The sequence below is a fragment of the Chlorocebus sabaeus genome, chromosome 6 (assembly GCF_047675955.1).
Source record: "Chlorocebus sabaeus isolate Y175 chromosome 6, mChlSab1.0.hap1, whole genome shotgun sequence".
Taxonomy (NCBI): Eukaryota; Metazoa; Chordata; class Mammalia; order Primates; family Cercopithecidae; genus Chlorocebus; species Chlorocebus sabaeus.
The window spans coordinates 44,041,146-44,065,104 of record NC_132909.1 but is presented as its reverse complement, the minus strand read 5'-3'; the positions used below and the strand labels follow the sequence as shown (position 1 = coordinate 44,065,104).

The 23,959-nt window shown below is 56.4% G+C and overlaps 2 protein-coding genes across 3 annotated transcripts; one reads left to right on the top strand and one right to left on the bottom strand.

The window, feature by feature from the left end:
* Positions 1 to 10: 10 nt before the first annotated feature.
* On the top strand, positions 11 to 10,049 carry DDX49 (DEAD-box helicase 49). Of its 2 annotated transcripts, XM_037992086.2 has the most exons (13): positions 11 to 169; positions 1,391 to 1,514; positions 2,491 to 2,576; positions 2,671 to 2,792; positions 3,154 to 3,341; positions 3,431 to 3,571; positions 5,029 to 5,104; positions 5,418 to 5,494; positions 5,677 to 5,774; positions 7,727 to 7,801; positions 9,196 to 9,284; positions 9,395 to 9,466; positions 9,557 to 10,049. In XM_037992086.2, exons 1-13 carry the CDS (start codon positions 55 to 57, stop codon positions 9,743 to 9,745), a joined length of 1,452 nt encoding a protein of 483 aa, XP_037848014.1. In that variant the 5' UTR covers positions 11 to 54; the 3' UTR covers positions 9,746 to 10,049. The 2 variants fall into 2 exon arrangements, with proteins under 2 accessions (XP_037848014.1, XP_007994031.2); XM_007995840.3 differs by lacking the exon at positions 1,391 to 1,514 and having other exon boundaries at positions 12 to 169.
* Positions 10,050 to 10,603: 554 nt separating this feature from the next.
* Positions 10,604 to 23,412, bottom strand: HOMER3 (homer scaffold protein 3). The gene is made up of 10 exons (XM_007995850.3): positions 23,249 to 23,412; positions 21,169 to 21,249; positions 20,928 to 21,084; positions 20,568 to 20,699; positions 15,562 to 15,669; positions 13,974 to 14,095; positions 13,002 to 13,158; positions 12,539 to 12,655; positions 12,355 to 12,441; positions 10,604 to 11,029 (listed from the first exon to the last, which is right to left on the bottom strand). The coding sequence occupies exons 2-10, from the start codon at positions 21,180 to 21,182 to the stop codon at positions 10,838 to 10,840; spliced, it is 1,086 nt and encodes a 361-aa protein (XP_007994041.2). The 5' UTR covers positions 21,183 to 21,249; positions 23,249 to 23,412; the 3' UTR covers positions 10,604 to 10,837.
* Between the last annotated feature and the right edge of the window lie 547 nt (positions 23,413 to 23,959).

Genomic DNA, 23,959 nt, shown 5'->3' with positions numbered 1-23,959 from the left:
CGGCGCGCGCCGGAAGCGCGGATCACATGGGCCACCACACGGCTGGTCACAAGGATGTCAGGCTTCGCGGAGCTCGGGCTGTCGTCGTGGCTAGTGGCACAATGTCGGCAGCTGGGTTTGAAGCAGCCCACGCCCGTGCAGCTCGGCTGCATTCCCGCCATCCTGGAGGGTGAGTATGGCTCGGTGCCTTCCCCAAGAGGCGTCTCCGCTCCTCTCGACCCCTTTCCCTTCTCGCAACCTTTGCTCATTCCGGTTCCACGAGGCGAGGGGTAACCTCTGGCGTTACAGGAGATCCGGGGTTCCGGAGGCCGACTGGACAGTGTTGGCATTTAGCTTGCATGACCGAGTCGCTTTATGTCCGTACACAACTGATGTAATCTCTGAAATTTTCATAGTCTCAGCACAGGGAGGGTTTGATGAATGACTAATCGATAGTATCGCAAAATCCTGCAGACCTGGTACTGCTGTTTTTATTTTACAAATAGAAGTTGAGGCTCGGCCGGGCGCGGTGGCTCAAGCCTGTAATCCCAGCACTTTGGGAGGCCGAGACGGGCGGATCACAAGGTCAGGAGATCGAGACCATCCTGGCTATCACGGTGAAACCCCGTCTCTACTAAAACTACAAAAAATTAGCCGGGCGCGGTGGTGGGCGCCTGTAGTCCCAGCTACTCGGGAGGCTGAGGCAGGAGAATGGCGTGAAACCGGGAGGCGGAGCTTGCAGTGAGCTGAGATCCGGCCACTGCACTCCAGCCTGGGCGGCAGAGCGAGACTCCTTCTCAAAAAAAAAAAAAAAAAAAAAAAAAAAAAAAGAAGTTGAGGCTCTCAGAATTGCTGGTAGATCCAGGACTCCTTGGTCCTGTGATTGCTCCTCTAGGAGCAGGTCTTCTCTCTGCTCCTCTAGCGCAACCCAGTTTGGCCATTAAAGAGAGGCCCACAGGAAGCCTAAGACGTGACAAGTCAGGGATTAAATAAACAAATGAAGGGGTCAACAGGGAGCACAAGATGCCTATGAGGGAAGGGAATTCTGGGTTCCCCAAGTTCATGTGCTCCTGGAGGGAGTTAGAATGAGGTGGTGGGAAGCTGTGGGCATCTCAGGTCAAATGGATATGGGTTCCAGTCCAGCCTGCTACTCACTGACTGTGTGTCCTGGGCAGGTCTCTGAAACCCAGTTTTCCTTTCTGTTAAATGGAGACGATAATGGTCTCCCCTTCCTAGGATTTGTCCGTTGCCAGTGGAAAGTGGTCAGTATGCCCAGAATGGAAAAGGCTTACTGGCACACAGGACTTGACACACAGTGACTGCTCACTAAATGTAAGCTCTTGTACACTGTGCCCAGTGGAATAGCTGTCCACACATGGAGGGTGTTGATGCTGCTTTGTCCTCAACCCAGGTCGGGACTGCTTGGGCTGTGCCAAGACAGGCAGTGGGAAGACAGCAGCGTTTGTCCTTCCCATCTTGCAGAAGCTTTCTGAGGATCCCTATGGCATCTTCTGCCTTGTCCTGACACCCACCAGGTGAGCCCCCAGCAGGCCTCCTGGGTATGGGTTAACCAGCTGTGTTCTCTTGGGCAAGCACCTTTCCCTCTCTGAGCGCCCTTTTCCCATGTGTGAGACGAGGATGAAAATCTTGCTACCCGCTTCTTAGGGGTCCTGCAGAATTAAATAAGATGGCCCGGGTGCAGTGGCTCACACCTGTAATCCCAGCACTTTGGGAGCTCCAGGTGAGCGGATCACTTGAGGCCAGGAGCTCGAGACCAGCCTGACTAACATGGAGAAACCCCATCTCTACTAAAATACAAAAAAATTAGCTGGGCATGGTAGCGCATGCTTGTAATCCCTGCTACTCAGGAGGCCAAGGCAGGAGAATTGCTTGAACCCAGGAGGCGGAGGTTGCGGTGAGCCAAGATCGCGCCATTGCACTGTAGCCTGGGCAACAAGAGCAAAACTCCGTCAGAAAGAAAGAAAGACAGAAAGGGAGGAAGGGAGGAAGGGGCAGGCAGCAGAAAGGGTATTGGGACCTGGGCATATTGGAGCCAGTCTCAGAAAGGCCTTGAATGCCTGGCGGAGGGTTAGAATTGATTCTGGGGGTATGTGAGCAGGAAAGGTCATGGGCCAGGGAGAGGCTGGGACAGAGTTGGTTGGGGACAGAGAGGAGGAGAGGAGGCTGATGCTTGAGACCCTCTGGCTGAGGCAACTGGCTGGTGGTGAGGCCACTGCTGAGAGGCAAACTGGGGGAAGGCGCGGGTTTGGGGTAGGAAGAGATGCTGAGGCCAGTTTGGGTTGGGCTGGTGAGGAGGGATGTTCCAGGCTGAGCCTGGCGAGGGGGCAGGGGCCACAACAGCCTCCAAGGCTCAGCATCAGAGCCTTTGTGAACAGGACGGGGCAAGTCAGGAGCCTGGGGGCTCAGGGAGGAACGCTGGGGATGGAGAGGGGAATGGGGGGCAGGCCCAGAACCACTACCTGACCCAGCCTGGCCCCTTCACACCCACAGGGAGCTGGCCTACCAGATCGCAGAGCAGTTCCGGGTCCTGGGGAAGCCTCTAGGGCTGAAAGACTGCATCATCGTCGGTGGCATGGGTACAGGGGCTGGGAGGCGGGGGAAGCCCCAGCATGGGACCTCAGCAGCTTTGGACCACCCGCCCAGCCCTGCCTCTCATACTCTGTCTCCCAGACATGGTGGCCCAGGCACTGGAGCTCTCCCGAAAACCGCATGTGGTCATCGCCACACCAGGGCGCCTGGCAGATCACCTGCGCAGCTCCAACACTTTCAGTATAAAGAAGATCCGCTTCCTGGTGAGTTCGCCCTGCCCCTGCAGACTGCAGGAGCTGGACTCGGAGCCTCCAGTCCCAGCATCAGAGTCTGGGGCACCATGTCATCCATTTAGGAAACGTATGTTCCTTAGACTTTCCAGTAAAATGCTAGGAACAGTGACAAGGACCATTCAAGGACCAAAAAGAGGGGGCCCAGTCCTAGCAATGTTATTTGGGGGTAGGGCCTTGCTGAGACTTGGGGGAGGGGCAGGCCTCCCTTGGAAGGAGGGTACTCCAGGGCCTAGGGTCCATGTCCACGCCTCTCAAAGAGGCCTGTTTCAGGGATGGCCAAGACCTGGGGCCATGGACGACACCCTCACCCCTGCCCCCACTGGCACGGCAGGTGATGGACGAGGCAGACCGGCTGCTGGAACAGGGCTGCACTGATTTCACCGTCGACCTGGAGGCCATCCTGGCGGCTGTGCCGGCCCGGAGGCAGACACTGCTGTTCAGCGCCACGCTGACCGACACACTCCGGGAGCTGCAGGGCCTGGCCACCAACCAGCCCTTCTTCTGGGAGGCACAGGCCCCGTGAGTCCACAGCCCAGACAGTGTGGGGAGGGCAGCTCCATCCTACAGGCAGGGACACTGAGGCGTGCGGTCTACCTGTCCATCCCCAGGGTGAGCACCGTGGAGCAGCTGGATCAGCGCTACCTGCTGGTGCCCGAGAAGGTCAAGGACGCCTACCTGGTCCACCTGATCCAGCGCTTCCAGGATGAGCATGAGGACTGGTCCATTATCATCTTCACCAACACGTGCAAGTGAGCGGGGCTCGCCTCTCCCCTCCCATCGCCCTTCAAAGGAGGAGGTGGCCAGCGTCTTGGGTCTGGGACACAGTCTCAGCTCTGCTCAGCCTGGAGGTCACGGGGGCTTTCCTCAAGGAGCCAAGGTCACCCCATCTGAAGGTGCAGCCGGGCTTTGGGGTTCCTCAGACCAGCCCTTGATGGAAGGTCCAGGAAACCCCTGCAAGTGGCTGTTTGAGCAGCCCATTTGCTGTGTTCTGGGGGTGTCGCTGAGCTTTCCTGGGCCTCTAGTCCCGTCTCAGAGGAAGCTGTGACAACTAACAGGCCTGGTGTGCGTCTGCGCAGACAGAGACCCCTGGGGAGGGCAGTTCACATCTTCTCCATTGAGCTGTTTGGGAAGATCACTGAGAAGCTGGAGACTCTTCCAGCATGAGCCAGGATAGAAGGGCAGAAGTCAAGGCGCTCTAAATGTGTTACCTCCCAGAAGAGGAAAGTTGGGACTGGGCGCAGTGGTTCCCGCCTGTAATCCTGGCACTCTGGGAGGCTGAGGTAGGCGGATCACCTGAGGTCAGGAGTTCGAGACCAGCCTGCCCAATGTGGTGAAACTTTATCTCGACTGAAAATACAAAAATTAGCCAGGCATGGTGGTGAGCACCTGTAGTCCCAACTACTGTGGAGGGTGAGGTGGGTGAATCACTTGAACCTGGTAGGTAGAGGTTACAGTGAGCCGAGATGGTGCCACTGCACTCCATCCTGGGGGACAGAGCAAGACTATCTCAGGAAAAAAAAAAGAGAAAAGTTTGGCTGTAGGGTGGCTGTCAGGCACGGCAGGATCCAGCAGCTTACGTGACGGTCCCCGTTCTTTCTCCCTGTGCCCCCGTTTCTACTCTGTTTTCCTCTGCTGGCTCCTTCTCGGCCTTCTTGGTAACAGTGAACACCCCTAGCAAATCCGTTTCCAGCCCTGCAGTCCCAGGGCCAGCTCTTGTCAGTTCCAGCTCCAGGGAGGGATCAGCAGAGAGTATATCAGGCAGGCAAGGCCTGTGCCAACCCTCATCCTGCCTCTTTCTCTTTTTTTTTGAGAGTTTCATGCTGTCCCCCAGGCTGGAGTGCAATGGCGCAATCTCAGCTCACTGCAACCTTGCCTCCTGGGTTAAATTCTCCTGCCTCAGCCTCCTGAGTAGCTGGGGCTGCAGTCATGCACCACCATGCCCGGCTAATTTTTGTATTTTTAGTAGAGACAGGGTTTTGCCATGTTGGACAGGCTGGTCTTGAACTCCTGGCCTCAAGTGATCCACCCGCCTCAGCCTCCCAAAGTGCTGGGATTACAGGCGTGAGCCACCATGCTTGGCCTGCTGCCTCTCCTTTGTAAGCTTCATGGCGCCACTGTGCTAGGTGTCTCAGGGGCGGGTGGGGGCAGGAACACCTTCCCAGAACCGGAGAGCTGGAGGGATTGACAGGCCCATCCTTCCCGCCAGGACCTGCCAGATCCTGTGCATGATGCTGCGCAAATTCAGCTTCCCCACCGTGGCTCTTCACTCCATGATGAAGCAGGTGAAGCGACCCCGGGGCCCGCCAGCCTCACCCTGGGACACCTCCCGGCCTCAGACATCGGCCCCGATCCTTCCTTCTGCCGGGCGCCTTCTTCCTGCCGCCTGGTCTCTTCTGGTCCCAAAATATCGCAGCTCAGGCGACCCTCCCTGACCACATCTCTTTTAGCCGTCATTCATTTGTCCCGGTCTGACTTCTCATGGCCACCTTCCTCAATGGACGGCTGGGGGACTGTCCCGGCCTCCACCCTGTCCCCAGGCCTCACACGGAAAACCTGCCTTCACTCATTCCCAATTTTCTTCCCAACCCCGTGCAGAAAGAACGCTTTGCTGCCCTAGCCAAGTTCAAATCCAGCATCTACCGGATCCTGATCGCAACAGACGTGGCCTCCCGGTGAGCAGCCCTCAGTCCCCTGCCAAGGGCACTCCCTCTTTTACTACAAGGCCCCATGGATGAGAAGGCTGGCCTCAGGCATGTCAGGCAGCCCCAGCCTCCCTGCTGAGTGACCCTGGGTGAGTCCTAGCCTCGGTTTCCCCACATGGACAGTGGAGCTGACCAGCCACGTCTCCCTCCAGGGGCCTGGATATCCCTACGGTACAGGTGGTCATCAACCACAACACCCCCGGGCTCCCCAAGATCTACATCCACCGAGTTGGCCGGACGGCCCGTGCAGGTGAGTGGTGGAGGGGGAGGCCGGGCCTTGGGCCCCTGTCCCTCCAGCCTGCCCAGCAAATTCAGGTGGTAGGACGTGGGTAGGGTGCAGCCCACAGATGAGAGCTACTCGGGGCCATGTTTGCAAGTTGGAGACTTGTCCTTTCTAAAGCAAAGGTGAATCCCAGCTACTCGGGAGGCTGAGGCAGGAGAATCACTTGAACCCAGGAGGTTGCAGTGAGCCGAGATCGCACCATTGCACTCCAGCCTGGGCAAAAAGAGCAAAACTCTATCTCAAAAAAAAGAAAGCGTAGGGTAGGGTAGAATGCCAGGCGCGGTGGCTCACGCCTATAGTCTCTGCACTTTTGGAGCCCAAGGCAGACAGATCACAAGGTCAGGAGTTCGAGCCCAGCCTGGCCAACATGGTGAAACCCTGTCTCTACTAAAAATACAAAAAAATTAGCCAGGTGTGGTAGAGGGCACCCGTAATCCCAGCTACTCAGGAGGCTGAGGCGGGAGAATTGCTTGAACCTGGGAAGCGGAGGTTGCAGTGAACAGAGATTGCACGATTGCATTCCAGCCTGGGTGACAGTGCAAGACTCTGTCTCAAAAAATAACTAACTAAATAAATAAGTAAACAAAGGCCAGGCGTGGTGGCTCACGCCTGTAATCCCAGCACTTTGGGAGGCAGATCATGAGGTCAGGAGATCGAAACCATCCTGGCTAACATGATGAAACCCCATCTCTACTAAAAATACAAAAAATTAGCCGGGCATGGTGGCGGGCGCCTGTAGTCCCAGCTACTGGGGAGGCTGAGGCAGTAGAATGGCATGAACCCGGGAGGCAGGGCTTGCAGTGAGCCGAGATTGTGCCACTGCACTCCAGCCTGGGCGATGGAGTGAGACTCTGCCTCAAAAAAAAAAAAAAAGAAGAAGTGGCCGGGCGCGGTGGCTCAAGCCTGTAATCCCAGCACTTTGGGAGGCCGAGACGGGTGGATCACGAGGTCAGGAGATCGAGACCATCCTGGCTAACACGGTGAAACCCCGTCTCTACTAAAAAATACAAAAAACTAGCCGGGCGAGGTGGCGGGCGCCTGTAGTCCCAGCTACTCGGGAGGCTGAGGCAGGAGAATGGCGTAAACCCGGGAGGCGGAGCTTGCAGTGAGCCGAGATTGCGCCACTGCACTCCAGCCTGGGCGACAGAGCGAGACTCCGTCTCAAAAAAAAAAAAAAAAAAAAAAAAAGAAGTAGTAAATAAAATAAAAATATAAAATAAAGGAAACGCCAGTGAGGTGCTGCCTTCACCCAAGCCAGGTGATGAACTGAGCAGCGTGGGTCTGCCTCCTGGGAGGGTACACATACAGCCCCAGCCCCCACTACTTGCTGCTGCCTTGTCAGGGAGGGCCATGGTGTCCATGAGATGCTCTCACTTCTCGAGACAGGAAAGATGTGGTTGCTGGGGTCAAACTGGACCTGGACCTTCTATCCTGACCCTGTAGTGCTGGGCAGGTCACTGCCACTCCCCAGACCTCACATGGCGGATAATGAGAACAGTGACGTCCACGTGGGTCTGCCATGAGGGTCCCGGACCTGGTCTGCCATCAGTGCAGTTTCGGCCCTAGTCACCGTCACAGAAACAGCAAGCAGAGATCTTGGTCTGAGGCCTGTCGGGGCTAATGGCTGGCATTACTTAGACTGGGTTCCCTGGCAGCCAAGCCAAAAAGGGAAATCAGGCAGTAACTAACTGCTGTTTAAGGCCAGACAGGCAGAACTGCCTCTCACCAGCGACCTGTCCTCCACACAGAGGTCTCGCTTGGGGTCAAGCCCAGACACACTGGGCTGATCCCTCCCAAGCCCAAGCCCTTGTTCAGCATCTCCAGGAGGACCCCTGAGCTGCGTAGCCATCAGGATCTGCCCTTATTCGCCCCATGTCCTGACCCCCAGCACATAGCAGATAACTGGCACATTCCCACAGGGCGGCAGGGTCAGGCCATCACGCTGGTGACACAGTACGACATCCACCTGGTGCACGCCATTGAGGAGCAGATCAGTGAGTGCGGTGGAGGGGTGGGTGGAGGGGGGGGGGGGGGTGGGCAGAGGTGGGTGCCTCAGGGTGAGACCCATTCGCCCCTGTCAGACACCAGCCAGCCTGCTCCCATGAGCAGATTTAGGCTGGGATTCCTTCCCGAGGCACCCCCTAAAGAAGTTCTTTTGCCCATTTATTGAAACAAACTTCCCATAGTTGCCGCCAGCAGCTGAAAGCCACATGAGTCAGGAGGGGACTTGGGTTTCTCAGACTGTGGTGTGTGGAAGGCCCCTGAGATGTCAGAGGCCCCACTGACAGGGCCTGGGCCTGCTAAAAACCTCTAGGAGTAGTTTCATACGCAGCCAAGACAGAGACACTTCCTAAGGTATCTCTGATCACTGCATAGACTATCCTGAAATTTAGAAACAGTTGGACTTGGCCGGGCACAGTGGCTCACGCCTGTAATCCCAGCACTTTTGGGAGGCCGAGGTGGGCGGATCACTTGAGCCCAGGAGTTGGAGACCAATCTGGGCAACACGGTGAAACCCTGTCTCTACTAAAAATACAAAAATTAGCCAGGTGTGGTGGCACACGCGTGTCATTGCAGCTATTTGGGAGGGTGAGGCATGAGAATTGCTTGAACCCAGGAGGCAGAGGTTGCAGTGAGCCGAGATCGCGCCATTGCACTCCAGCCTGGGGGACAATGAGACTCTGTCTCAAAGGAAAAAAAAAAAAGAAACATCTGGACTTGAAGGCCAGGCACGGTGGCTTACACCTGTAATCCCAGCACTTTGGGAGGCCAAGGTGGGTGAATCACTTGAGCCCAGGAGTTTGAGATCAGCCTGGGCAACATGGAGAAACCCTGCCTCTCCAAAAAAGTACAGAAACTGGCCGGGCATGGGGGCGCACGCCCGTAGTTCCAGCTACTCAAGAGACTGAGGTTGGAAAATTGCTTGAGCAGAGGCTATAGTGAACCGTGATTGAGCCATCACACTCCAGCGTGGGTGACAGAGTAAGACCCTGTCTTCAAAAAAAGAGAAAGCAAGAAATATCTGGACTTTAAAGGACACTGTTTCCAAGAAATCAATATTCATGGTTAAACTCATAATGCTACTAACACCGAAAAATAAAAAAAGGGAGGCTGAGGCACGAGAATTGCTTGAACCCGGGAGGTGGAGGTTGCAGTGAGCTGAGATAGTGCCACTGCACTCCAGCTTGGGCGACAGTGAGACTGAAAGACAGCGGTCCATACCTTCCTTAGCTCAGAAATCCCTGATCTTGCCCACCTGGCCCTTACCTGATATGACCCCAGATGGCCTTGCATACCCCACAGCATGGGGAATTCACTACTTGGCTGAACTCCCATTCCATGGCACGTCTCCTCCCCACCCCCACCCCCGGCTTTACTGTCCCCATAGAGAAGAAACTAGAGGAATTCTCCGTGGAAGAGGCCGAGGTGCTGCAGATCCTCACACAGGTCAACGTGGTGCGAAGAGAGTGTGAGATCGTGAGTGTCAGAGGCGGGCGGGGACTAAAGTGCTCTCCGGAGCCGGTGGTGCTCCCTTCCAGGTGGGGCCTCCATGACCAGCATCTCCTTACCCCACTTCCCTCCACCAGAAACTGGAGGCGGCCCACTTTGATGAAAAAAAGGAGATCAACAAACGGAAGCAGCTGATCCTGGAGGGGAAGGTGAGGGCCGAGCCCACAGGTAGGGGTGGGTGGCTAGGTTCCCTGGGTCGGGTCGCCAGCTCAGCCGTCCCCTGGTCCTCTCTGTACCAGGATCCTGACCTGGAGGCCAAGCGCAAGGCCGAGCTGGCCAAGATCAAGCAGAAGAACCGGCGCTTCAAGGAGAAGGTGGAGGAGACGCTGAAGCGACAGAAGGCCGGCAGGGTTGGCCACAAGGGGCGTCCACCCAGGGCCCCACCTGGGTCCCACTCAGGCCCAGTCCCCTCCCAGGGCCCTGCCTGAGCCCCACACAGCCATCTGCCCAGTCCTAGACTCTTCTATGGAGCTGAGGGTCGGAGGAAACTTCCTTGGGGGCAGCAGCCCTTCCTGGGGGTCTACCCAGTGCCCCGCAGTGGAACCCGTGGGCGCTCGTGTTGTGTGGGCCCTGCTCCTCTGCCCCGAAACCACTGGCTGGCCCCTTCCCTGAGCCTTGGCCAAGATTCAGGCTGCAGAGGAAGAAAGAACATGGCGGAGGTTGTGACCCCGACCCAAAGTCACCCCTTAGGGGTGCCGCATACAGGAGGTGCTCAATAAACGGGTCTTTTGACTTAGTCTCACTTTGGAAGAGCAGGGGGACAGGAGAGGTGGGGTGCGGCTGCTGGTGCTTCATGTCCGTTTCCACCAGGCAGGCCCTAAGTTTTGCAGACAAACCACCTGCTCGAATGACCTGGGATTTTGGGTCCTGAAGCCCCTCTCTGGGCTTCCAGTTTCCTCCTCCGGAGAATGGGCATAGCAACTGTCCTGCTCTCCAGAGGTGGCTGTGAGGTTTCAGTGAGGTCAGTCCTGTGCCAAATGGGCGCAGCTATGTGCTTCCCTCACCACCCACCTGGCCACATCTGGGGGTTGTAGCCTGAGTGAAGGAGCAATGAAAGTCCAAACTTGGCCAGACAACATGGGCTAAGCCCAAGGGGACAGGCAGAGAGACACCAGAGCCACGTTCCTGGTTGTGTGACCTGGGCACCCCCCTCGGACTCCAAGTCTCACCCTTCATCTGCAAGTGGCTTACAACTGCCACATGGATGCAGGGGCACCCAAAAAGGCAGGGAAAGGGGCCGGCGATATGTTAGGTGCCCAGATACCCACATACCACACAGACACAGCCACGCTTAGAAATGTAATCTGGGGATCTAGAAATTCTACACAATGAGAAGCTCAAAAACAGCCCCCAAGCTGCCAACAGCCAGAGCCGGCTGGGGCCCACCCCAGCCCGGCCCGGCCCACCCAGGGCTAAGTTGGGACCCCCAGTCCCTTTCCAGGACAAATGGGTCCAACTATGCCACCTGCAGCCTGGCCCACATCCCAGGCCAGAATCGTTCATGGAAAACCAGCCCCGGCTCAGGGCGCGGCCTCAGCCAGGCGGGCCAGGCCCTCACGCAGCTCACTCAGCTCAAACAGCCTGACGTCCAGCAGCTGTGCCGCCCGGCCCACCTCGGCCCGCGCCCGCTCCCGCTCTGCCCGTGCCTCCTCCAGGCTGCGCTCCGTCGCCCGCAGCTGTTGTTCCAGTTCCGCATTGCGGGTCTCCAGGTCCTACCAGGAAAGGGTGGGCAGGGTTGGGGGCCCCAACAAATCACCAGTCCTGCCCGAGGCGTCCAGAGTCTGACCACCTTCATGTCCCTCTTCTGCCCAAAGCCATCCTAGGGTACCCATCACACCAGGAATAAAATGCACACACCCCCACCCCACCCCCAGGGGCCCAGTTTCTGCCCTCATTTCTAAGAAATAGGGTTTTGCTCTGTTGCCCCAGCTGGAGTGCAGTGGCACCATCCTAGCTCACTACAGCCTCCAACTCCTGGGCTCAAGCAACTCTCCCACCCCAGCCTCCCAAGTAGCTAGGAATACAGGCGAAAGGGAAGTCGGTCCTTTAACATCTGAATTTATTGGACTCACAAGAAGTGCCCCTGAGCTAGCTGGCTCACACCTGTAATCCCAGAACTTTGGGAGGCAGAGGCAGGTGGATCCCCAGAGGTCAGGAGTTCAAGACCAGCCTGGCCAACATGGTAAAGCCCCATCTCTACTAAAAATACAAAAATTAGCTGGGCATGATGGTGTGCACCTGTAGTCCCAGCTACTCTGGAGGCTGAGTCAGGAGAATTGCTTGAGCCCAGGAGGTGGAGGTTGCAGTGAGCTGAGATCATGCCACTGCACTCCAGCCTGGGTGACATAGTGAGACTCTTTGTCTCAAAAACAAAAAAAAGTGCCCCATGAACATTTCTCACATAAAGCCTTTGGCAAAAGCTAAGCCAAGGCCAGGCGCAGTGGCTCACGCCTGTAATCACAGCACTCTGGGAGGCCGAGGTGAGCAAATCATGAGATCAGGAGTTCGAGACCAGCCTGGTCAACATGGTGAAACCCTGTCTCTACTGAAAATACAAAAAATTAGCTGGGTGTAGTGGCAGGTGCCTGAAATCCCAGCTACTCAGAAGGCTGAGGCAGGAGAATCGCTTGAACCCGGGAGGTGGAGGTTGCAGTGAGCTGAGATCGTGCCATTGCACTCCAGCCTGGGCGACAGAGCGAGACTCCATCTAGAAGAATTTAAAAAAAAAAAAAAAAAAAAAAAAAAGCCAAGCCAAGCCAGACCTGGTTCCAGTGCAAGCTCTGTGACTTCAGGCTGAGAAGAGGAGGAATTGACGGGGTCTGGCATGGCAATGCAGCAGGGACTCAAACATTGCTTGTTGAACCCATAGATGGATATGAAACTGTACCAATAGCCACTGTTCACACGGCACCTGCTGGGCATCAGGCCTTCCACGGGCCTGGGCCTCCCAATACTCTATCGTCTTAGGTAGATATTGTCCTGACTGTTGAGGTGACTGTCACCCACCGTCACCCCACCTCCTGGTGCCCACACACACCTGCACCTTCTGCTGAGTCTCCTCACGCTCGGCAGCCTCCGGGGCCTCACGGGGCCCCCCAGTCTGACTCTTCAGGGTCTGAATCTCCTAGAGGAAAACAGTTCCCAGGGTCTGTTGCGGGGGTCCTGGCTTTCCCGGAGGAGGTGAGGGAAGGTGAGGCCCGGGAAGCATATTTGGCACTCACCTGGTCCTTGGTTTGCACCAGAGCTTCCAGCTGCTCCAGTGACTGGCCCTGGCCCGGCCCCTCCTTCTCGCTGGCCGGGGTCACCTCTGAAGCTGCCTGGGCCTCCAGCTCAGCCACCTGTGGGACAGGAACAGCAGCCCCTGACGCCCCCATCTGCACTCTCCCTTGCTCCCCCAACCTCTAGGAAATCTGCCTCCTGTCTGGCCACTCCCAGGACCAAGCACCCAACTCCCTCCGGTGCCACCACCCCCTCTGCACAGCTTGGACTTCAGGGTCTGATCACCCTCTGAGGTTGGCATTGTCTCAGACCCATTTTACAGAGCAAGAAACTGAGGCTGGGTCAATGACCTGCTGAGGTGACACAGCCAGTCCATGAACCCAGGGCAGATGGGAACTGCGGAGGCATGGCCTCCACAGTTGCCCGGGCCAGGTGGGGGTCTCTCGGACGGAGGGGTACCCTCACCCGCTGCCGTAGCCGCTCGGCCTCTGCACGTTGAGCCTCCAGCTGCTGCCTCCACTGGGCTGCGGCGGCGTTGGCCTCTCGCAGGGCGCCTGCCAACTTGTTGTTGCTGTCCTGCAGCGCGAAAAACTCGGCCTCCCACTGTACCTCGCCTACGGAGCTGCAGGAACACGAGGGTCGGCAGGGGGTGACACCGGGCTTGGGGGTGGAATCCGGGCAATGCTAGGCTGGGGCGGGGCCAGGGGTGGGATAGCTCTGAGCTTAGGTCAGGGCCAAGGCTGGCGAGGATGCATAGTCGGGCGCGAGGTTGGACCAGGGGGCGGGGCCAGGGTGGGGTGGCACTGGGTTGGGGGCGGAGTCAGCAGCAATGCTGGGCTGGGGGGGTGGCCATGGGTGGGTGGTGCTAGGCTGGAGCGGAGTCACGGGCAATGCTAGGCTAGGAGGCGGGGCCAGAGGTGGTGTAGCTCTGGGGTGGGGGACTGAGTCACGGCCACGCAAGGCTGGGGACGTGGCGACACTGAGCGCTGAGCCTGGGGATGGGACAGTCCCGCAGAAGCGGAGTCTTGTCGAGGACTGAGTCAAAGAAGGGGGCACGTGGAATCTACCCAGTGACACTGTCGGAATGGCGGGGGAGGGATGGGAGTTTGGGGAGACTCAGTCGATGGGGGCGTGGTCGGGGTGGGGAGGCGCCCCAGGGTTATCCTAAACCCACAGAGGCATAGACTGGGCGAGGTTAGCAGCGAGACAGGGGTGGGGTTAATACGGAGGGGCGTGGCCAACGCAGGGTAGGGGCGGGGTCGGCTCTGGATGGGGCAGCATCCAGATCCTCATCCCCTTCCCCAGGTCTTGGGTCCACAGTTAGATCCTTGGCACTCCCTTGGCTTCCGAGAATCGCCTCCTCATCCCCCACCCCGACCCCCGCCCCTGCCACGCCCCAAGTCCCGCCCCTTCCACGCCCCAAGTCCCTCCCCTCACCCCTCTGACAGCATCTTCTTTAGCCGCTCGCGCTCTGTGGGGCCGGGGGCATCAGCGCTCTGGCTGCGGAACAGTTTTTCCTCGCCAGGGCCGTTGGCACTGACGAGGGGGCTCGGGGGCACCTGTGCATGGGGAAGAGTAGGTCACGACCCCACATCAGCTGGGATCAAGGCTGATGTGACTGGGGTCGTCACATTGGGGGTCCAATTGACCTACACACCCTAAGCAGGTCCTTCACAGCACAGGATCCAAGTGTGTCCCTCCCCACCTCATGCACCCTCCATGGCTCCCTATGGCCCCTAGGCTGGGAGTTCTATGCCCACGCCCTCAACCTTGCCTTCCTGGGCTTTCACCACTCCCGGGAGCAAGTCTGATGCAGGTTAGTCTAAACCAAGATACTTGGAACTGTAAAGTAGGGGAGGGGGACAATCGAATAGCTCCCTGCGGCCGAACTTCAACATCCCGTTTAGGATGTCAGCAGGAAGTCCAGCCCAGGCTGAATCCGTATTTCAGGAGCAACCCCATTGCCTGGACCACTGGCTTTGAGGGTAGACAGAGAACAGACTGCTTTTTTTCATCTCTGCAACCCCTGTGCACAGCCCTGGACCTGGTACCCAGCAGGTGCTCAATAAGTAAAGCTGACTAAATTATTGTGGGAAAACACGCAGGGACAGTTGTTCTGCCGCACACTTAGCCATTTCTTTCTTTCCTTTTTTTTCTTTGAGACAGAGTGTTGCTCTGTCACCCAGGCTGGAGTGCAGTGGCACGATCTCGGCTCACTGCAACCTCCACCTCCCGGGTTCAAGCGATTCTCCTGCCTCAGCCTCCCGAGTAGCTGGGACTACAGGTGCATGCTACCACGCCTGGCTAATTTTTGTATTTTTTAGTAGAGACAGGGTATCACCATGTTGGCCAGGCTGGTCTTGAACTCCTGGCCTCAAGTGCTCCTCCCACCTCAGCCTTCCAAATTGCTGGGATTATAGGCGTGAGTCACTGTGCCCGGCCACACTTAGCATTTCAATTTCTAGTCTTCCATCCTGCCATCTGAGCTGATTTTTTTTTTCCCAAGACGGAGTCTTGCTCTGTCACCCAGGCTGGAGTGCAGTGGCGCAATCTCAGCTCACTGCAACCTCCACCTCCTGGGTTCATGCCACTCTCCTGCCTCAGCCTCCCGAACAGCTGGGACCACAGGCGCCCGCCACCATCCCCCGCTAATTTTTTTTTAGTAGAGACAGGGTTTCACGATGTTAGCCAGGATGGTCTCGATCTCCTGACCTCGTGATCCGCCCACCTCGGCCTTCCAAAGTGCTAGGATCACAACCGCACCGGGCCTGAGCTGGTTTTGCTACCGGCACCTACTGGGTGCACCCCGCCGGCCCCAGGCAAGGTCCAGACCCTCTATGACACACTCCACACCCCTCCTCCGTGGTCCCTGCCATGGGTCTAACTTTAGGTCATCTAGAAGCATTGGGTCTTGAGGACCAGCACAGTGCCCTGGTCTCCCAATATCGAGGTCCCCCAATATCAGTTGAGCACCTGGCTGACTCACAGGTGCCCAGGCAGGCATAGGAGAGTAGGGAGTGCTGACCTGGTGGGAGGCGAGCCCCAGGGCTGGACTGGTGAGCTCTCCGCCATCCTGAGACTTCTCCCTGGCCAGCCTGGCTGCTTCCTTCACTTCCTGGAACTTCTCAGCAAACTAAGGGAGTGGGGAGGAAAAGACAGTAAAACCCCGGCCCATCCTCCCAAACAGGTCACCATCACCCAGTGACAGCCCCGTAACTTCTGAACGGTACCCATCCCCTTATCACACACCTTGGAAGAAGGAAAGTTTGAAGAATGATAAACCACGGTGGGTGGGCAAGTGGCATGAGATCAAGAGGTGGCATTTAAATACATTGGGCCACACTGAGAAAGGGAAAGGAATTCCCATTTCCTCTTTTTCTTTTTAGGAAAGGGTCTCACTTTGTCACCCAGGCTGGAGTGCAGTGGCATGATCTCGGCCCACTGCAGACTTGACCTCCCTGGCTCAAGTGACCCTTCTAACTTATCCCTCCACTAAGGAGCTGGGACTACAGGTATGTGCCATCATGCCTGGCTAATTTTTTCTAGAGACAGGGTCTAGCCATGTTCCCCAGAATGGCCCTTTCCCTTTTTTTTTTTTTTATTTTTTTTTGAGATGGAGTCTTGCTCTGTTGTCCAAGCTGGAGTGCAGTGACATGATCTTGGCTCACTGCAGCCTCTGCCTCAGCCTCCTGAGTAGCTGGGATTACAGGCATGCACCACCATGCCTGGCTAATTTTCATATTTTTAGTAGAGACGGGGTTTCACCATGTTGGCCAGGCTGGTCTTAAATTCCCGACTTGAAGTGATCCTCCTGCCTCAGCCTCCCAAACAGCACCCAGCGTTTTTGTTTGTTTTGTTTTGAGATGGAATCTTGCTCTGTCACCCAGGCTGGAGTGCAGTGGCACCACCTCAGCTCACTGCAACCTCTGCCTCCCAGGTTCAAGTGATTCTTCTGCCTCAACCTCCTGAGTAGCTGGGACTACAGGCCCGCACCACCACGCCTCGCTAATTTTTGTATTTTTAGTAGAGAGGGGTTTTCACCATATTGGCCATGCTGGTCTTGAACTCCTGACCCCGTGATCCACTCACCTTGGCCTCCCAAAGTGTGAGAATGACAGGTATGAGCCAACACTTCGGGCCCCTTTTCATCTTTATCAGGGCTATTTCAACAAAGACAGCCTGAGGTGGGTGCTAATCTGTCTTTAACACCTATTATTATTCCTTTTTTTTAATTTTATTTTTTTAGGTTTCAGGCTCTGAGAGACATCGGAAGTCAATGAGAAAGTAGTCATCCCATTCTTGTTTTTGTTGTATAAAATGCTTACATGTTTACATTTACCACCTATTTATGACAAGCAATACCAGTTTTCCAGTTAGAATAGGATATGTTTCCCCCCTCTACCCTGGTTTTAAAATAAATTTCCTTTGTTTAAAAATAATTTTTGGCCGGGCGCGGTGGCTCACACCTGTAATCCCAGCACTTTGGGAGGCCAAGGCAGGCGGATCACGAGATCAGGAGATCGAGATCATCCTGGCTAACACCATCCTGGCTAACATGGTGAAACCCCGTCTCTACTAAAAGTACAAAAAATTAGCCGGGTGTGGTGGCAGATGCCTGTGGTCCCAGCTACTTGGGAGGCTGAGGCAGGAGAATGGAGTGAACCCAAGAGACGGAGCTTGCAGTGAGCTGAGATTGGGCCACTGCACTCTAGCCTGGGCAACAGAGCAAGACTCCATCTCAAATAAAGTAAAATAAAATAAATAAATAAATAAATTTTTTTTCAGGCTGGGTGCAGTGGCTCAGGTCTGTAATTCCAACACTTTGGGAGGCCGAGGCGGGTGGATCATTTGAGGTCAGGAGTTCTAAACCAGCATGGCCAACATGGTGAAACCCCGTCTCTACTAAAAACACAAAAATTAACTGGGCATGGTGGCAGGCGCCTGTAATCCTAGTACTTGGGAGGCTGGGGCAGGAGAATTGCTTGAGCCCAGGAGGTGGAGGTTGCAGCGAGCCGAGATTGTGCCATTGCACTCCAGCCTGGGGGACAAGAGCAAAACTCCGTCTCAAAAAATAAATAAATTAATTAAATAAATAAATAAATAAATAAATAATTTTTTAGGCTGGGCACAGTGGCTCACACCTGTATTCCCAGCACTTTGGGAGCCTGAGGCAGGCAGATCACCTGAAGTCATGAGTTTGAGACCAGCCTGGCCAACATAGTAAAACCCTGTCTCTACTAAGAATACAAAAATTAAAAAAACAAAAATTTTGTAAAAATACAAAAATTAGCCAGGTGTAGTATGTCTGTAATCCCAGCTACTTGGGAAGCTGAGGCAGGAGAATTGCTTGAACCTGGGGGGAAGAGGTTGCAGTGAGCCGAGATCAAGCCACTGCACTCCAGCCTGGCAACAGAGTTAGACTCTGTCTCCAAAAAAAAAAAAAAAAAAAAAAAGACCTAAATTAGAAAGGTAAATTGTCCAGGTGCAGTGGCTCAAGCCTGTAATTCCAGCACTTTGGGAGGCCAGAGTGAGAGGCTTGCTTGAGGCCAGGAATCAAGAACAGCCTGGATGGCATAGTGAGATCCTGTCTGTACAAAAAATAAAAATAAGAATAAAGAATAAAGATATTAGCTAGGCATGGTGGCATGTGCCTATAGTCTCAGCTACTCAGGAGGCTGAGGTGGGAGGATCCCTTGTGCCCAGGAGTTCGAGGCTTTAGTAAGTCATGATTACACTGCTTCACTCCAGCCTGGACAACAGAGCAAGATCTTGTTAAAAAAAAAAAGGGGGCCGGGCGCGGTGGCTCAAGCCTGTAATCCCAGCACTTTGGGAGGCCGAGACGGGCGGATCACGAGGTCAGGAGATCGAGACCATCCTGGCTAACCCGGTGAAACCCCATCTCTACTAAAAAATACAAAAAATAAGCCGGGCGAGGTGGCAGGCGCCTGTAGTCCCAGCTACTCGGGAGGCTGAGGCAGGAGAATGGCGTAAACCCGGGAGGCGGAGCTTGCAGTGAGCTGAGATCCGGCCACTGCACTCCAGCCTGGGTGACAGAGCGAGACTCCGTCTCAAAAAAAAAAAAAAAAAAAAAAAAAAAAGGGAGGGAGGGATGAAAAAAAAAAAGAAAAGAAAGGTAAATTCTAAAGCTTCTAGAAGAAAATAAAGAAGGCCTGGTGTGGTGGTTCATGCCTGTAATCCCAGCACTTTGGGAGGCCGAGGCAGGTGGATCATCTGAGGTCAGGAGTTCAAGACCAGCCTGGCCAACCAAACCCCATCTCTATGGAAAATACAAAAATTAGCTGGGTGAGGTGGCAGGTGCCTGTAATCCCAGCTACTCGGAGGCTGAGGCAGGAGAATCACTTGAACCCGGGAGGCGGAGGTTGCAGTAAGCCGAGATCGTGCCACTGCACTCCAGCCTGGGGAACAGCAAGGCATTACCTCAAAAAAAAAAAAAAAAAAACCATCCTGGCTAACATGGTGAAACCCCGTCTCTACTAAAAAATACAAAAAACTAGCCGGGCGAGGTGGCGGCGCCTGTAGTCCCAGCTACTCAGGAGGCTGAGGCAGGAGAATGGCGTAAACCCGGGAGGCGGAGCTTGCAGTGAGCTGAGATCCGGCCACTGCACTCCAGCCTGGGCGACAGAGCGAGACTCCGTCTCAAAAAAAAAAAAAAAAAAAAAAAAAAAGGGAGGGAGGGATGAAAAAAAAAAAAGAAAAGAAAGGTAAATTCTTTTTTTTTTTTTTTTTTTTTTTGAGACAGAGTCTCGCTCTGTCGCCCAGGCTGGAGTGCAGTGGCCGGATCTCAGCTCACTGCAAGCTCCGCCTCCCGGGTTTACGCCATTCTCCTGCCTCAGCCTCCCGAGTAGCTGGGACTACAGGCGCCCGCCACCTCGCCCTGCTAGTTTTTTGTATTTTTTAGTAGAGACGGGGTTTCACCATATTAGCCAGGATGGTCTCAATCTCCTGACCTCGTGATCCGCCCGTCTCGGCCTCCCAAAGTGCTGGGATTACAGGCTTGAGCCACCGCGCCCGGCCAAGAAAGGTAAATTCTAAAGCTTCTAGAAGAAAATAAAGAAGGCCTGGTGTGGTAGCTCATGCCTGTAATTCCAGCACTTTGGGAGGCCGAGGCGGGTGGATCATCTGAGGTCAGGAGTTCAAGACCAGCCTGGCCAACCAAACCCCATCTCTATGGAAAATACAAAAATTAGCTGGGTGAGGTGGCAGGTGCCTGTAATCCCAGCTACTCTGAGGCTGAGGCAGGAAAATCACATGAACCTGGGAGGCAGAGGTTGCAGTAAGCCGAGATCGCGCCACTGCACTCCAGCCTGGGGAACAGCAAGGCATTACCTCAAAAAAAAAAAAAAAAAAAAAAAGATCTTCGTGAAAGCACTCATCATCAACAAAACCGTGGATAAAGATAATAATGGAAGTATAGAGATGGCACAGGGTGGAGGGAGGTGAGGATGAAGGCATTGCTAGGGCATGTGGGAAAGTGCCCAGCCCAGGCCAGCCACCCATTTGATGTCCCAAAGAGGAGCAGGGTGTGTCCAAAATCAGAGCTAGAGGAAGTAGAACTAGGACTCAAGAGCAGGTGTGGTGGCTCATGCCTGTAATCCCAGCACTTTGGGAGGCCGAGGCAGGCGGATCATTTGAGGTCAGGAGTTCTAGACCAGCCTGGCCAATATGGTGAAACCCTGTCTCTACTAAAAATACAAACAATTAGCCAGGCGTGGTGGCGGACTCTTGTAGTCCCAGCTACTCGGGAGGCTGAGGCAGGAGAATGGCTTGAACCTGGGAGGCAGAGGTTGCAGTGAGCCGAGATCACTCCAGCCCATCTCAAAAAACAAACAAACAGAAAAACGAACTAGGAATGAAACCAGTGAACCTTAAAGGGGCTTCAGTCTCATCTCATCCTACAATCCCATCCTGTAGATCGGAAGATAGAGAACCTGCCCAAGATCCCAAATTGAGCCCAGAAGACTTGGGCCCAGCCTCATCCATTCCCTCCACTTTCCCCCTCACCCGGCCCACCTGTGTCAGATGCTGTTCAGAGGCAAAGCCAAGGCCGTAGACGGTGTTGGCGCGACTGTCCGCCCACTGCCCGAACTTCTGGGAGGTTTTGGTGAAGGTCATGTTGGGAGTGACAGTGCTGTTGATGATGGCCTGGGGTCAGGGAACAAAGTTCAAGGTTGATGGGACAGATAATAACAAACATGAAACCCCCCAGGTATCACCTTGTATTAGGGTCTTGAAGGTCTTTACTCTGAACCATTTCAGGAGACAGAAGGCTCAGGGTTTCCCATCCCTTGGGCACACAGCAAGCCAGCCACTAGACCCAGGTTTGTCACCAGGACTCCTGGTGCCTCTTCCCCACCCAGACCCCACCCGGACCTTGGCGCCCCCGATGCTGATGATGCGGTAGACATTGCGGGTGGCATCGTAGAAATAGGAGACAGTGAGTGCATGCTTGCCCGCCGGGATCCAGTTTCGCTTGGTGGCCGGGTCGATCTGGAACACGTGTGCCCGTGTGCTGAAGATTGGCTGCTCCCTGCATGGGGACAGGGCGTTTGGTGGGGGCCAGGCAACCCCCTTAGACAGCTCAGGGCCCGGGCTGGGGGAAGTGGGAGCTCACCTGGCTGTGGACATTGGTCAGGTCGGGATGGGCAGGCTCTAGGGGGCAGCCAGAGAGGTGGCAGGAGCGCTGCTTTGGCCCCTAGGGAGAGAGCAGGGACTATGAGTGTCCCTCAGGCCAGGCTGAGGCCAAGCAGGTTCCACCTCAGAACCCATCACCAGGTGTGCCGTCATGGAACTTTCAATCAAAAAGGCAGGAAAGGCCCAAAGTACACCCTGTGCTTTGGGAGGCTGAGTCAAGAGAACTCTTTGAGCCCAGGAGTTCGAGACCAGCCTGAGCAACATGGCGAGACTCCATCTCTACTAAAAATTTAAACAATTAGCCGGGTGTGGTGGCATGTGCCTGTGGTCCCAGCTACTTGGGAGGCTGAGGTGGGAGGATTGCTTGAGCCCAGAAGGTCAAGGCTGCAGTGCAGTGAGCTATGGTCATGCCACTGCACTCCAGCCTGGACAAGAGAGCGAGACCCTGTCTCAAAAAAAGAAAGAAATTATAAAAAGAAACAAAAAGGCAAGATAATTGCTATAGATCACTCAGACCAAGCAGACCTCATCTTTCTTTGTCTGGGGGAAGCCCCCACAACACCCTGTACAGGAGATGGCCCTCTGAGAGGAGCCTGGTGGCCGCTGACATCCAGATGTAAATTTCTCATTGTCCCGGTTATTGCACCCCCGTGAGGTCCCCTCCATCCTGGGCTGAACTGTGGAAGCCAAATCTCTGCTGAATTCTTTCCACCACATTCACCCATGACTGGCCAGAGTGGGGCTCTCCATCAAAAAGTGGGGCATTGAGAGGTGTGTAGTACCAGGAGACCAGTTCCCCACTACATCCTGCAGAGGGACCCCACCCCCCGCAGCTCCCACCCTAGGGCAGAGGCACACCTTGAAGTTGAGAGTCCAAATCCCCAGGGAGTCCCCAGCCAAGTTAAAAAGACAAGATGTAGACAAACAGCCAATCCCAGTGCCCACCATGGGGGGCAGAGCAGAATCCACATTGGGAGACCAGGGCTCCCCAACCTCCCCATTGGGCCATTCAGCAACCCCGAATGTGCAGGGGACCAAGGAGGGGTTTGGAGGAGGGGGAAGACAGGTGGGGGAGGGGAGGCCCCGGCCCAGCGGCCTCTGTGGTCAAAGGGGGGATGCCCCCCCATCCTGTCCTGGGCAGCTGCTGTTCTGGTCACAGGGTCTGAAACCGGAGCCCCTGAGTGGGGGTGGGGCGGCAGCTCTGGCCTGGAAAGGGGGCGGGTCCTGTGCCGGGTGGGAGTTAGGGAACACAGGGGTCCCCGGAACCCAGGCCCTTCCGGTCCGGCAGCTCCTGCTGCGACTTGCAGCGTTTGGGGAAAGTTACTCACCAACTAGTCATGCGCCTCGGATGCCGCCGGCCACGGGGCTCCCGGAGGGGGGTCCGACACCGCCCGGTGCCCGGGATCCCCAATCTGGCCGGTGGATGAGGCCCCATCCCATGTACCCCAGTCTGGAGAACTGGGGGTTACTATTAATTCAGGATTCCATCCCCACCCGAGGCAGGAGGACACCCAGTGCGCGCCCCAACTCCGGGACGTGTGCCCTGCCCCTGGAACTTCCGAGATTCCCGCGACGCCCCCTGTCTCTGGGTCAAGAACTTCGGGGGACACCTCTTCTGCCTCCTCCAACCCCAGGTCGGTAACTCCGGGGACTCTCTCCCTGTCTCCTCTCTAACTAGGTCCGGGACCCGGGTCCCCCGCGTTGTCCCAGACTGCTAAACTTCGAAGACCCCCTGCCATCCCTCCAGTCCCTGGGTCCGGGACGTCCGGACCCCTCCCACGCCAGTACCCCACCCCAGGTCCGCAACTTTGGGGACCCCTTCGCAGTCTCCTGCAACGCCGGGTCCAGAACTTTGGGAACCTCCCGCGCAGTCCCCTCTCCGACCCCGAATCCAGAAGTTCGGGACCCCCGCGCTCCCTCCAGCCCTGGAACTTGGGGACCCCCTGAGCCGCTCCCAGTCCCCGGGTCCGGAACTTCTGGGGACCCCCCGCGACCTCCCCTTGGCCCTGGGACTTCGAGGCCCCCGCGCTCCCGGCGCAGGCTCGGCCGGCCGGGCTCACCCTGCCGGGTCGGCGCCCCGCGAGTGTCCAGGCGCGGGTCGGGTGCGGCCCCCGCGGCGCTGACTCCGCGCTGCCGGGCGCCCCGCTCGCTCCCTGGCTCCCGGGCCCGCGCCCTCCGCGCCGCCCTCCGCGCCGCCCGCGCCTTTGTCTGCGCCGCCGCCGCCGCCGCCCGCGCCGCCTCCGGTCCCATCGCGGCCGGTCCCGACGCGGCCGCCGCCCGCCCCGCCTCCCCGGGCCGCCAAGGCCGCCCCGCTGCGCCCCCTGCTGGCTTTTTGCAGCGGGAGGGGTAGGGGGGAGGGGACACCGGGGAGGAGCGGGGGCCGGGACTGGGGAAGGGAGGGAGGATTGGGGGAGGGGGCTAGGGCAGTGGAGGGGGACTGGGGGGGGTTGCGGGGGGTCGGAGTTGGGAACAGAGGGTGAGGACAGAGAGACAGACGGAGAGGGACATCTGGGATGATAAAGAGACCCAGAAACAGAGACACGGGGGAGACAGGCGGAGAGATAGGAAGTAGATGGAGGGAGTTGTACGGACTGCGATGTGACCTCACCCTCCTGTCACCTTCTTAGGGGACAGCTGCCTCTCTCCCCACTACCTGAGGTCGTAACTTTGGGCATGTGAGGGAGGTCAGGTCCCTCCCGGGCTGACATGGGTGACCCAGTGAAGTTGGGGAGGGCACAGTGGGTCCCAGGGTCTGCATACAGTAAGTGCTC